Source organism: Petaurus breviceps, unplaced genomic scaffold (assembly GCF_028583685.1).
Source record: "Petaurus breviceps papuanus isolate PSGF00001 unplaced genomic scaffold, PetGlider_PUasm1.0 90895, whole genome shotgun sequence".
Classification (NCBI taxonomy): Eukaryota; Metazoa; Chordata; class Mammalia; order Diprotodontia; family Petauridae; genus Petaurus; species Petaurus breviceps.
This window is the reverse complement of record NW_027187372.1, coordinates 6,817,939-6,833,064: the sequence shown is the minus strand read 5'-3', so window position 1 is coordinate 6,833,064 and position 15,126 is coordinate 6,817,939. Positions and strand designations below refer to the sequence as shown.

Genomic DNA, 15,126 nt, shown 5'->3' with positions numbered 1-15,126 from the left:
AGACTCCTCCTTCCAGGTTGGCACCCATAAGTGGCACAGACTCCTCCTTCCTCTCTTGTGCTTCTTAGGGAGCCTTAGTTTCTTTATATTTCAGTTCAGAAGCCAACTGCCACGAAAAGCCTTTCCTGATCCCCCTAATTGTTAATTGCTCTCTCCTTCCTCAAATTATATTTACTTAGAATGTATATACCACATCCCTAGTAAAGTGAAGGTTACTGGTAAGAAGGCTTTTCTATCTTTGTATTCCTAATATTTCTATTATAGTAGAGACTATTTGCTGAAATCAGTTACTGATTGAGACGGAATTCCTGGCACAGAGGGGTGACCTGCATGGATGTGTGGGAGGCAGGCAGTAGAATACCAAGTTCCAAGAACAGCTAGTATTTTTTCTGGACTACGTGTACATGAAGAGTAACATGGAATAAAGCCCTGGAAAGATAGGTTGGAACCAGACCATGGAGGTCTTTAAATAATGAGGTGTTAGTATTTTATCTTAGAGGTAACAGGGAGCCACTTTAGGTTTCTGATTGGGGAAAAGACATAGTTAGACTTGTGCAATGAGATTATTTTGATGTTAGAAGATAGATTGGAGAAGGGAGTATCTGAAAGTTGGGAAACACTGGGAGGCTATTACAACTCAGGCAAGGTGCTAAACAAGATAATGGTTTAGTGAGTGGAGAAGTGGAGGCAAATGCAGGAGATATGGATGTGGAACTGGTCAGACTTAGTATCTGGTATCTGACTGCATGAAGGCAGTTATGGAGGAAGAAGCAATAGATGCCTCTGAGGTTTCAAGCCTGGGAAAGCAGAAACATAGTAGTACCAGCAATAGCAACAGGGCAGTTAGCAGTAGGTTTTAGGAAGAAGGTAAGTGCAGTTTGTGGCATATTACAGAATTTGAAGAATTGGAAGGAATGATAAAGCAAATCGTAGTAGAAACTGGGGGTGGTGGTGGTATGTAGGGGGGATTAGGCTTTTACCTTCTAGTTAGCTATTATATCTACAGATAATTAACATACTTTTTTCAGCACCAGGTCCAAGAAATAAAATTTTTTTTCCTTAAAATTTATTTTTGAAATTAAGCTCTATCTTCTCATGGCAGCCTAAAGACTTTGAACACATGTGAGAAAGTGAAAAAAAAAATCCAAGTTTTATTAATGTAAAATCATGAACAGAATTGGAAGAGACCTTAGAGATAATCTATTTTTAAGCTCTATTCAAAGTTTTTAAAAATCCATCTTTAATAAACCAACAAGTGGTCATATGCATTAAGGCCATCATTGATGCGCAAAACACTATTCCCTGAGGTAGTCCATTCCACTTTTGGACAGCTCCAAATGTTTTTCAGTTGTTTCAGTCCTGTCTCTGTGATTTTCTTGGCAAAGACACTGGAGTGGTTTTCCATTTCCTTCTCCAGCTCATTTTACAGTTGAGCAAAGTGAGGGCAAACAGTGTTAAGTGACTTGCCCAGGGTCATACAGCTAGTAAGCATCTGAGACCGAATTTGAACTCAGGTCTTTCTGACTCCAAGCTGGCACTCTATCCATTATGCCAAATTATTCTGAACAGAAATCTAACATTATTGGGCATCTTATGAGAGATATAAGTCATGAAAAATATCACCTACTTCACCATCTTGCCTAGATCTAGCTGTTTCAAATACTATGACAATAGGATAATTAGTTTTGATCCATTAATTTTATAATAAATATAGATATGTGTGCTATGCACTACAGTTCTCACATTTGTAATATGGAATTCTACTGAAATTTCTGAAATATGCCAACAGTTAGAATGTACACAGAATCTACATTGTCCAGTATTCCAGCCAAAGGGATCATTGTTTTAGCTCTTAAGATAACAGTATCACAAAAGCAGAGGTTCTGTTTAAAAAAAAATAAGCATCTGTTAGAAGACAGGGCAAGTTACGGCAAACCAAATGGTCTATATATGAGGAACATCAGTACTTGAGTAAATGGCTGTTTTATTTGTAAACTGAAAGACCAAGGTCTAGTTCATAGGATCATAAGTGGAGAACTGGAAGGTGCCTTAGAGATCACATACTCTAACCCACTCTTTTCGTTGAGAGGAAAACTAAAGCATAGAAAAGTTGTGACTTGACCAAGGTTTAACAACTAGTAACTGGTTGCCAAAACTATGACTCCAAATCCAGCAGTTTTTCACCTGTACCACACTCCCATTAATGTCCTTTCTAAATTTAAAACAAAAACCTAGTTAGCGAAAGCATAATACAATGTTTAACAGCTCTGGTATACTTAAGTAAATATCAGCTTCCAGAAATATTATAATTTTGTCAAATTACTGATAATCAAACTTTTAAGGCAGTATTTCACTTGACAAAGTGCTTGTGCATTTGGCCTTGGGACGAAATGTCTAACAAATCATTTAAAATGGGTAATTGACTCAAACCATATCTTCTATTTAAGCCTCATACAGATTTCATTGAAGATGATTATGAATAGAACTGGCAATTCTAATATCTTAAGAGTGGGGATGCAGATATTTAAGTAAGGTTCTTCTCTATTTCTGTGCAAATCAAGAATAACATTTATATAGCTTTACTGTTACAAAGCACTCATACATAGCTTATCAATTGATCCTCACTTTGTGAGGTATGTAATACAATTATTATCCCCATTTTATAAGGAGGCTCAGAAACATTAAGAAAGTTAGGCTAATTTCCAATTTTTGATGACACTGAGATCAATCATAAATCATACAAACTACAGTTAATGCTAGAAGGGCCCTAAGAGGTTACCTAGTTTAATCTCCACACTTTACAGGTAGTGAAGCTCATGCTCACTGAAACTAGGTCACTGACCCAGGGTCAAACAACCAGTCAACAGAAGTTAGGAATAAAAGACGGTTTTACTAAATCCTAATCCACTGCTCTTTGCACTAGACCCAGAAACCAGGAATTAATTAGTCTTGTGTCCTTGACAGATGCAACGTATTAAATGTTCACTACCAAAGGTAAAAAAAAAAATTCTCTAAAATAATCTAAGTAATTTTAGTTTAGTTTTTAATGCATGATATCTAAGTATTATTCCCATTTGGAGCTCTGATCACAAGGGAGAGCTACAGACCCAGCCAACTAAATTGGATTAGTCTAAAATAGAATCTAATGCAAGATTAAACTCCTTTCATACTTATCACTAAGTGCCACTCCACAAATTTATATATTATTGTCAAACTTAATGCCCAAGGCAAATGAAATTGGCTAGGAATATTTTTCCTATTAACTTCCTAAAAATGAATTTTTGACTGACCGTGAAGTTCTGCAATGATTTAGTGGACCCAGAGTCCATTACAAAGTATGGCTTGTTGTTGTGCATAGGGTTCAATTAGCTAATGCTTTATTAATATCTGTCATATTTACTTCAATAATATTCCCAAGGCATTCTGTAGTCCTGGAGTATTAATACAAGAAGGAAGAAAATGTCTTGGCCATGAAGATTAAAGACAAATATGAAGGTCATGACAAGCTAAGCCTGAGTTTTCTTCCTGCAGTGGGGGAATAGCATTTGTTCAGAATACTTCAGAGACATTGAAACAACACACTGAAATAAGGCTAATAATATATCTGGTAAAACTGTAGAAAGAAACAGGGTAACTTGGGTCCCCATTAGGGCTTTATGTCCTTTTATCCAAGATGCTAAGCTTATACAAGTGGGGTATGTTACATTACTGTAATTTATGTTATCTTCTCATAGGGGATTATGATATACATATATGAGAATTCATGGACTACATCTGGGTATTGTTTAATATCTCTATTGGAATTTTCCCAGAAAAAAATATTAGTTTATAGCATGATATCAAGAAAACTCAACTGGTTTTCTGCTGCATTGATGCAAGTTTCTAATGAAAGAATTGTAACATTTTTTAAAGGTCTATAATCCTCAAGCAAGAAACAATAAACAGAATAACTAGAATAGCACTTAGAATATACCAATATTTCTTTTTCAATTATGTCTAAAAAGATAATTACACTATGTTAACAAGAGAGATACTGAGCATATACATGGTCTTGATCCCCATGATTCAACATTTTATCTGCCTGATGTAGAGGGTCCAAGATACCCACCCACATGGTAGGCTTTCTTTCCTGTTGTGTAATCTGTTTAATCTTCTCCCCTAACAAGGAATATTAGGCAGCCTTCTATGGTATTGAAATTTTTATACATCCTGATTGGTGTCACAATTCAAAAAGACAATAAGTAATGGCTCATATGTATATAGTGCTTTTTCATCTAAAGCACTTTATATACATTTCCTTAGACCCTCACAACAACCCTGTGAGGTAGGCAGTATTATTATCCCCATTTACAAATGAGAAAAATAAAACTCAGAGAAGTTAAAATGATTTGCCAAATTTTTCCCAGATAATAAGTAACAGAAGCAGTACTCAAACCTAGGTCTTCTGACTACAAGTTCAGTAGTCCTGCCACAATACTACTTTGTTGCTACACTTGTTTTTGTTTTTATTCTTTATGGTTAATAATCTTACATTATATGTAACTTAAAATTTTAGCTCAATAAACCACTTTATTTTTGGAAACCTCTTCTACCCACAGTACTGGCATGCCTACATAAGGCAGCTAGAGATTTTCATGACAAATCAGAAGTATACCTAGTAACCATTTAAGAAAACAGATCTGCCTGTTATTCTTGAAATCCCTAGGTGTTGCTTGCATCTTCAGGATCAGCCTCCATCCCTGGTCGCTGGTCCCACAATGAGTAGAAAGCTTGTGTCTAAGATTAGTCACTGAAGTAATGAAAGGAAAAGCCTGCAGCAAGGAGTGCCACCAGAGTTGCGATCACGACACCTACAATTCAAACAAATAAACACAAAACATGAGTGAACCAAAACAGAATGCCTGAAGGATTCCCAGGATCAGAGAAGGAAGAGACAAAGTCAACTGTGGCACTAAGCGCAAACATTCTCTCTGATTTACAAGACATTAGAAGTGGCCCCTCTATTTCTCAGAGAATTCTTCTTATTCTTGTCCATTGTTTTTCCATCTTCACAACCAAAAGATTATCCTTCTACATTTTGTAGATACAAGAGTCTTGCCTTTAATTCTTAATGCATTTTAAGCATTATTATGTGCCAGGAAAGTCTTATTCTGAGGAAAACATGATTTTTTAAAGTATTTTATTTTTTCCCCAATTACAAGTAAAAACAATTTTTAACATTTATTTTTAAAAACTTTTGAGTTCCAAATTTTCTCCCTCCCTCAACCCCTCATTGGGAAGGCAAGCAATTTGATATAAATTATGTATGTGCAGTCATGCAAAACATATTTCTATGTTAATCATGCTGTGAAAGAAAACACAAAAAAACCCAAGAAAAATAAAAAAGTGAAGAAAAAATATGCTTCAATCTGCATTCAGACTCCATCAGTTCTTTCTCTGGAGTTGGACAGCATTTTTCATCATAAGTCCTGCAGAACTGTCTTAGATCATTGTATTGCTGAGAATAGCTAAGTCATTCACACCTGATCATCATAACAATATTGACATTACTTATACAATATTTTCCTGGTTCTCATTTCACTTTGCATCAGTTCATGTAAGTCTTTCCAGGTTTTTCTAAGAGCATCCTACTTGTCATTTCTTGTAGCACAAGAGAATTCCATCATGATCATATAGAGATGGACATACCTTTAATCTCCAAATTTTTGCCACCACTAAAAGAGCTGCTATAAATATTTTTGTACACATAGGTCCTTTTCCTTTTTTTTTTTTAATATCTTTGGGATATAGATCTAGGAGTGGTATTGCTTGGTCAAAGGGTATACATGGTTCTATAACCCTTTGCACATAGTTTCAACATTTGTCATGGAACTGGGATTTGTCATGGAATATTATGATTCTAAAGAAGACAAAAAGTTGCTTATACATAGATGGAAACCATCTACTTCATAGTCTTCTAAATAAAACTCAAAGTAAGGGGTTTATGGTTGCCACAAAAAGAGAACAATATTTAAAAAGCTCTATCTACAAATTTTTACATAGGTATTGTATCTGTAGAGGGCAGTTTTAAATAGTACTGTACAGGTCAATTCAATTCAATTCAACAACCATTTATGAAAGGCCCACTACTATGTGCCAGACACTGGTCTAAGTGCTGGGGACACAAAGATAAAAAAGACCTCACCTGCCATCAGGGAGTATACCCAATAGAAACTGGGCTCTTTAAGCAAGCCCCAACTACTTGCTACCTTAGGGATGTATTTGTGGCTCATTTTCAATGAGCTGAGAGCATATTCTAGTATCAGGAAGAGGAGAAATAGCCATTAGATGACAGGAGAAGTAACTCTAATTTGCTCATTCATCATGCTGAGTACGGTTTCTCCTTAAATAATGAAAATCACTTTTTGGAAAGCCAAGGAGAGTGAAAAATTTTTAGGTGAAAAAGAATTGTAACCAAATTAGTACAGTCAGTGTCTGGCACATAATTAATAAATATTTACTGATTTAATGACTAAATGACACCAAAGGTCTTGACTATTTAAAAACTCTTTCATAGCCTGTGATGTTCACAGGCTATGACATTCTGAAACAACAAAAACATATTTAGTATAAAGCACTCTAAATTCTAACTTAAAATTCCTATGAAGTTAGGCAGGCAGTACTATTTCTGTTTTGACAGGTTAAAACACACCTAGAACACAACAAATGTTTGATATTTTGAAATTCATATAACTAATCAGTGATTCAGCTGGTATGAAATCTGGTCTTCCAGTATCCATGCCAACAACCAATGCTCTAGCCAAACTGGACTACTTGTTCCCCAGACTATATTCCATCTTCACAACCAGAAGATTATCCTTCTACATATACATGTGAGCCTAAAATTAAGATTACAGAGTTTTTTCTTCTTAAAATACAGAAATAGTAACTACTCTTCACAAACATAAATATCAGTATGAAGTTTTTAAGAAAATAAAATGAGAAAAATTATTCATGACAAGCAAAAATAGGTAAACTCACATTACGGAATAATGTTTTTATAACATTGCATAGAAATGACTAGAGGTAACACACCTATGTTCTGCTGAATTCTCAATGCCACTGTAGCTTTAACCAGATGCTTTGGCTGATCATCATATGTGTTGTCTGGCATGTCTTCCCTTTTCAGACATGAATTTATACTGGCTGAATGAAGGAAAAATAAGCAATTATTAAAAGAAATAAGTACATAATAAGAGTAATTACTCTCAGGATTCATCATAATTTAAAACATTATAAACAAAAAAACATAAGGTTAAGTTCCTATTTTATTATTAGGTCCAGATTATGACACACTAAATTGCATTTCCTTACCTTCAAATATGTTTAAATTTGCACAATATGCTATGGAACTGAGAATAGGGCATAACATACACAAACCCCACATTTAATTTAACATTGCTTTTTCCTATATAGCTTTAGGCTTCTGAATTTCAAGTCTCTAAAATATGGACAAATAAAAATTCATATTAAATACCTTTACTAAAGATAAGGAATATACAAATAATTTCAAATGACATCCTCAAATTATCACGAGTTTTCTGCACCAAGATTCTCAAAGTGAACTTCAGCATTACAACAATACCAAAACACATAAGGAAACTGGCAAAACAGTACTCTGATATATCCAAGAAGAGGCAAAGAGAATTGAGCCTATTGAGAGGATTCTCAATGAAGAAACAGAAAAACATGGACAAGAATACCACAAGACACAGGACAAGTAGACAAGGAAGGCTTATGGTCTGAATAGTATAATGAACACCCACACCAATGAAACTGAGGATACACCAAAATAAGCTTTAAGTCAACCACAGACCACTCATGGGATGTTGGTCAAGTCACTTCACCAATCAGGGTACTTAAGGTTCAATAATTCTACCAAGATAAGCATCTTTTAAAATTGGGATAAAATCTAGAAATGAAAGGCTAATTGACTTTTGACAATTTTGCTGACAGTTTAGCAAAGAGAATTCTGGTCATTCAAGTTGTTAAATTTAAGGAGAGAAAACAATTTTCTAATTCCTAGGCTTAGGAGAGATCATCTGTGCAATAGGCTCCAAAACTTTTACGGCTATAAGGGGCCTTCTCTGTCATTTTACAAAGAAACCAAGGTCCAGATTGGTACACAAAAGGCCATCTGTACTGAAAGTGAACCAGCAGCCTAGAGACAAGAATTGCTTCAAGCAATTGCTTACTTGGTAAACAGAGGTGCCTGAAACAGAGTGCAAGATGAAGAGGTCATAGATCTTAGAGGCATGAGGAATATGGAATCAGAGGATTTTAGAGCTGGACAAGATCATAGAGATCACTTACTCCTAGTTCGTCCTTTGGTTCTCTCACTTGTATAGATCTATAATATTCCCAACAAGCAGTCATGTATCCTGTGCTTGGAGATTGACTAGGACAGAAATGTGCTGACCTCCAAATAAGTTTATTCCATTATAGACAGGAAACTCTGTCTGACACCAAGCCTAAATGTACCTTGCCATTACTTCCACCCAATGCTTTTACTAAACAGAACAAGTGCATCCTCTCTTTCACATGACAGAACTTCAAGTATTTGTAATAATATCATGTGTCCCCAGAGCCTTTTTTTCTCTTCAATAAACAGCCCCAGCTCCTTCAACCAAATCTTATATGGACATGGTTTCCAATACCCAAACAATATGTCATCCTCCTCTGGACCAGTTCTAGTTGATAAATGTCCTTACTAGGATTATGGTTATTCTTCATTTTATTAGATTCATATTGTTATGGTCTTTTTGGACGTTGACTTTGTTATCATCATTTTAGATCTCATCTCTGGCATTCAACATGTTAGCTATCTGTAAATCTAATAGGCATGATATTCTAACTATCATTCAAATTATTGATAGAAATAGTTAACACATGATCAAGGACTACCAAAAAAAAAAGTTTTGATGTAGAAGCAATTTGGGCAAATTGCTGAGTGGCAGATTTCATCAGTTCAATTTGAGTTTCCTAAAAATTAGAGTTATCACAAAACGAAATTGAACATCTTAAGTTATAAAGTACTAAAACTCTTCAAGTAAAAGGTGGATGACCTCTTGTCAAATGTTAACAAGGGGGTTCCTTTTTTAAGGTAGAGGTTGGGCTAGAAAGCACCTAAGATCTTTTCCCAATTTAAGATCCTGTTGAAATTGACATTCATTGTCAATCTCAGCTAATTATAAGCATTAGGGTCCCTGATACTGTTAAAAAGGCAGAACTGTGCCATTCTTTTCTACTCAATCTCTTTCTGCATTTGATTTTATCATCAATACATGTTTCAAAATTTTAAACTGTTTCATTAGTTCCATATGGATGCATGTTGTCTCGTTAAACAACTGTTTTCTGCTTCATCTGATTTTAGTGGTGTATCTTCAAGAAGGAACTTAAAATCCCTCTTGGACCAACTTTTCTTATAATTTTAGGCTACAGCTTCCTACCCATTCTTCCACTGAACTCTTTGAAATCTGTTCTGTCGAACCCTAGGCCGTGTGCCAGACTAGTAGGCTGGCTTTGCACTTTATCACAAACTCTAAGGAGTGGTAACTTCCTGCTGAGGTTTCCATCATTTCTACTTTAGTAACCAGGTCTTTCCTGTTGAATAGGATTCAGAGGAACATTTCCTTGCTCTCCCTCCCCCCTCACTTCCTATACCTTCTTAAAAATAAAATAAACTTTAAAGACAATAATTTAAAAGTTGCTCTGCTTTTGGAAACAGAAAAAGCTCTAGCAGTCAAAATACAGTTAAAAATCCCTCCTGACCCCACAATTATGATACACCTCTGTGCTAGGGTTCTGATGTATTCCGTGAATTCCATCTGGTTTCCTCTTTCTAGTCAGGAATTCTGTAGTATATTCTCAATATAATGTTGTTTCTATTTCTTTCCCCACTGAGCTTCACCCAAATACTCTCCATCACATTCTTCTTCTATGGATCCCTGATTCCTCAATGTTATTGAACTGTTCCTTTTGAATAAGGTATACCCCTCCAAAGCTATATTCCATTCACAAAGCTTAGCCCAGAAAGTTTTAGTCACACCAAGTCATGTATTAGAGCTAGATCTTAAATATTCGTAAATCGTCAAATTCTACTTCGTGACCACAAAGTTCACTTTGAATTGGTACCAATCTCAGTAAAATATTATTTTGGTGTTTATTATCTCAGGGAGGTAATCCTGAGTTCTTGAAGGCTGTTTATGTTTAAATTCCAGAAGGTCCTTCTAGGTTAGACTGTACATCTGTTTTCTAAGGTCCAGTCTACTAAGTTTTAAACAGATTCGTCACCATGAAGTTGACTATGAATTTTTCAGTCACATCAACTTGTTAAACCATCTACTAAGGTAAGGGTTTGTTTTGACCTGCAAATGAAAGGTATACATTAATTACTAAGGTAATCATCAAGTACTAGATTTAAATGCCAAAAACTGTATTTTTTTTTAAAGCAACTGGGGTTAAGTAACTTGCTCAAGGTTACACAGCCAGTTATTTCTGGGTGTGGTGCTAAGTATCTGAGCCCGGATTCAATCCCAGGTCTCCCGACTCTGGGGCCGGTGTTCTTACTCACTGTGCCACCTGGCCGCCCCTTAAAGAATAAGTTTTTGGTTTTTATTTTTCGGAGGACAATTGGGGTTAAGTAACTTATCCAAGGTTACACAGCTAGTTTTTTTGTGTGTGTGTGGGTGTTAAGTATCTGAGGCCGGAACCAAACTCGGGTCCTCCAGACTCTGGGGCCAGCGCTTTAATCACTGTGCCACCTAGCTGCCCCAAAACTTTAAGCACTGGTTTCATTTAAAGAGTAAAATGCAACTGGACCACAGGATTTGAAATTAAGAGATCTGTTCTTTACTCAAAATTCATTATAATTAAATTAGCAATTAAAAGCATTGTGCGGGTCTTTGTCAATAATGACTTCTACTTCAAGAAAAAAAAATAGACTGATAATGGAAAAGCATTTATTTTTTCCTCCAGGTCACATGCTAATGTTTTTATTTCTTCCATATAGTTCATGGATGTGATGACATCATTCTTTAAGGAATATACTGAACTATGAAATTATTTAAGAAAATGAAAGGTCCCTAAAAGTATTTCTGAAAACAGCTGCACAAAAGCCCTGAAGCTTGGGACACTATGGCCTCCACATTGGAAGCTAAGCCCTACCTTAACAAAGAGTTAAAAAGTCAAGTAATTGACTAGGAAAATGAGCAAACAATAGGGGGAAAAAAACACAGACAACAGAATTTTACTTTGTTGACAAGGAAGATCAAAACATACAACCAGAAGACAACAACAAAATCAAAGTTCCTACATCCAAAGCCTCCAAGAAAAATACGAATTAGTCTCAGGGCACATGAAGAGCTCAAGAAGAATTTTGAAAATCAAGTAAGAGAAGTAGAGGAAACACTGGGAAGAGAGAGTGATGGAAGAAAATCATAAAAACAAGTCAACAGCTTGCTAAGAGAGACCCACAAAAATGCTGAAGAAAATAACATGTTAAAAAAAAAAAACTAGATCAAATGGGAAAAAAGAATGCCTTAAAAAGCAGAATTTATCAAATGGAAAAGAAGGTTCAAAAGCTTACTGAAGAAAATAATTCCTTAAAAATTAGAATGGAACAAATGAAAGGTAATGACCCTATGAGAAATCAAGAAATTATAAAACAAAACCAAAAGAATGAAAAAAAAATAGAAAACAATGTGAGATACCTCACTGAAAAAACAACTGATCTGGAAAATAGATCCAGGAAAGATAATTTAAAAATTATTGGACTACATGAATGCCATGATCAAAAAAAGAACCTAGATGTCATGACATCATCTTTCAAGAAATTATGAAGGAAAACTGCCCTGATATTCTAGAACCAGATAGTAAAATAGAAATCGAAAGAATCCACCTCCTGAAAGAGGTCCCAAAAGGAAAACTCCCAGGAATATTACAGCCAAATTCCAGAGTTCCCAGGTCAAGGAGAAAATATTGCAAGCAGGCAGAAACAAACAAGTCAAGTATGGTGGAACCACAATTTGGTAACACAAGATTTAGCATATAATCCATGAGGGGGAAAAATGATATTCAATGAGGTAGAGGAATTTAATGCATTCTTGAGGAAAAGACTAGAGCTGAACAGAAAATCTGACTTTCAAATATAAGAATCAGGAGAAGCATGGAAAGGTAAACAGGAAACAGAAATCATAAGGGACTTATTAAAGTTGAAATGTTTATATTCCTACATGGAAAGATGATATTTGTAATTCATGAGACCTTTTTCAGTATTAGGAAAGGGCACAGGGTGAGCTGAAATATGAAGGGATGATATCTAAAAAACAAAATTAAGGGGTGAGAGAGAGGAATGTACTGGGAGAAGGAGAAAGAGGGAAAATGGGGCAAATTATCTCATATAAAAGAGACAAGAAAAAGCTTTTATAGTGGAGGGGAAGAGGAGGGAGGTGAAAGGGTATGAGTGAACCTTAGTCTCATTGGAATTGGCTTAAGGAGGGAATAACATACATACTCAATTGGGTATAGAAATCTATTTTACCCTACAGGAAAGTAAGGCAGAAGGGGATGAAGGGGAAGTGATAGAAGGGAGGTCAGACTGGGGGAAGAGGTAATCAGAAGCAAACACTTTTGAAGAGGGACAGGGTGAACGGAGAGAATAGATTTAACAGGGAGCAGTATAGGATGGAGGGAAATATTATTATGGAATTGCCTATTATGGAAGTGGTTTGCATGGCTATACATCTATAACCTACATCGAATTGCCTGCCTTCTGAGGATAGGTGGTGAGGGAGGAAGGGAGAGGATCTGGGACTCAAAGTCTTAAAAACAAATGTTAAAAGTTGTTTTACTAGTAACTAAGAAATAAGATACACAGGCAATTGGTTATAGAAATCTATCTTATCCTACTGGAAAATAGAAGGGGAAGGGGATAAAAGGAGGGATGGGGGTATGAAAGAAAGTAGAACAGATTAGGGGAATGGATAGTCAGAAGCAAAATAGCTTTGAGGAGGGACAGAATGAAAGGAGAGAGAGAATAGAATAAGTGGGGGTGGGGGGAATAAGATGGAGAGAAATACAGTCAGCAATAGCAACTGAAAAAAAATTTTTGAATCAAGTTTCTCTGATAAAGGCCACATTTCTCTAACACATAAAGAACTGTGCCAAATTTATAAAAATAAGAGCCATTCCCCAATTGATAAATGATGAAAAGATATAATCAGTTTTCAGAATTGAAAACTATACCCATATGATAAAATATTCTAACTCACTACTGATTGTAGAAATGCAAGTTAAAACAACTCTGAGATACTATCTGATACCTATTAGATTAGATAATAGGACAGAAAAGGTAAATGACAAATGTTGGAGGTAGGAAAAATAAGATGTTAATTTACTGTTGTCGGAGTTGTGAATTGATTAAACCATTCTATAGAGCAATTTGGAACTATACCTAAAGGGCTATAAAACCATGTATACTCTTTGACATAGCAATAATGCTACTAGGTCTGTATACCTAAAGAGATAAAAACAAAAAGGCTTAAAAGGACCTATATGTACAAAAATATTTATAGTGACAATCATTTAATATCAATTTAAATAAAGGCCAGAGCCTGAACTAATCAACCAGAAGAACCTGGACCCAACAGCTTCTTTGTTCTCTGAGTAAACTCAGAGAATACCTCTTCCTATGTCAACAACCCCAGATGGGGCTGATGTAAGAGCATTTTTTCTTCTGTCAAGAATGAGACCCTGAACCCAAGACACTATGTTGAATAAAGGAACTTTTTCTTATCTTAGTATTTTATGGACATATACTATGTTATGGCATGTTAATGATAAAGAAAATACAGATGTCCTAAGTCATAAATTCAATTGACACCTTATCAATTCTCTTATATTATTAAGAAAATGCCTTTCTTGTAATCATAAATGTGACCCTGAATTGGGATTGTTTTAAAATGTATTTAAACCTTCTCATTCTTTTGTTCAGGCAGTCAGAACTTGGGTTTTGGATCTTTGTACATACAAGCTTGCTAGCATCGTCTAGCTTTAAGGGAATAAACAATACGGATTTACATATTACCTAGACTGTTTGCCTCCTTTAACCAAACTTTCAGGTTGACAATAGCAGCTCTTTTCTGGGGATAAAGAATTAGAAATTGAGGGGAAGCATATCAATTGGGGAATGGCTGAATAAGATGTGGTATGTATTTTGATGTGATACTATTATACTATAAGAAATGATGAGCAGGATGCTCTCAGAAAAACCTAGAAAGACTTACATGGGTTCATGTGAAGTGAAATTTAATGAGTACAATATAATAGCAGTATTGCAAGATAATCAGCTATGAATGACTTAGCTATTCTCATCAATATAATAATCCATGACAACTCTGAAGCACTTAGGATGAAAAACGCTATGCATCCCGGGAGAAAGAACTGATGGTGTCTAAATACAGATGGAAGCAACTTTTTTTTTCCTACTTTATTTTTCTTGTTTGTCTGTTTTCTTTCACAACATGACTATTATGGATATGTTTTGCATGAGTACACATACATAACCTATATGGAATTGCTGGGAGGAAGGGCAAGAATTTGGAACCCAAAGTTTTACAAATAAATGTTAAAAAATTGTTTTTATATGTAACTGGGAAAAAATTAAATACTAAATAAATACAAAAAAAATGTAGTGATATTACTTTTTAGAATTCTCTCATAACACCTAAAACATTATTTGTATAAAATAGGTGCTCAAAAACCATTTGCTAAATATATTAAATGATTAAAAATGATTAGTCATATTTCTTAGAAAAAATGCTATAATCTATGTTGATAATTTTTCGTGTTTTTTTTTCCTGTCTTCCTCATTAGACTATTAATACAAGGACCATGTCTACTATTTCCTTTCTAACTCTGTACCAAAACGCTCTTCACAAAGAAACTTGTCATTTTGCCATAATTTTCGTAACAGAAAAAAGTGTATTTTTTATTCACTAAATGATTATAAATATGTGATTAGAACCTACACTTTACCTGATTTGGCACTTAATAATTTCAGAAACCTCAATTCAATCACTAAACATC

At 35.1% G+C, this 15,126-nt stretch overlaps 1 protein-coding gene across 1 annotated transcript in view; it reads right to left on the bottom strand.

Annotated features, from left to right (window-relative positions):
• Window positions 1-1,131: 1,131 nt before the first annotated feature.
• Window positions 1,132-15,126, bottom strand: part of ODR4 (odr-4 GPCR localization factor homolog) — a 53,622-nt gene continuing 39,627 nt past the window's right edge. Inside the window, exons 13-14 of the mRNA XM_069074434.1 lie at window positions 7,075-7,185; window positions 1,132-4,850 (exon numbers count right to left, since the gene is read on the bottom strand). Of these exons, the coding sequence (XP_068930535.1) occupies window positions 4,783-4,850; window positions 7,075-7,185 (179 nt within the window). The 3' untranslated portion in view covers window positions 1,132-4,782. The remainder of the gene's footprint in view (window positions 4,851-7,074; window positions 7,186-15,126) is intronic.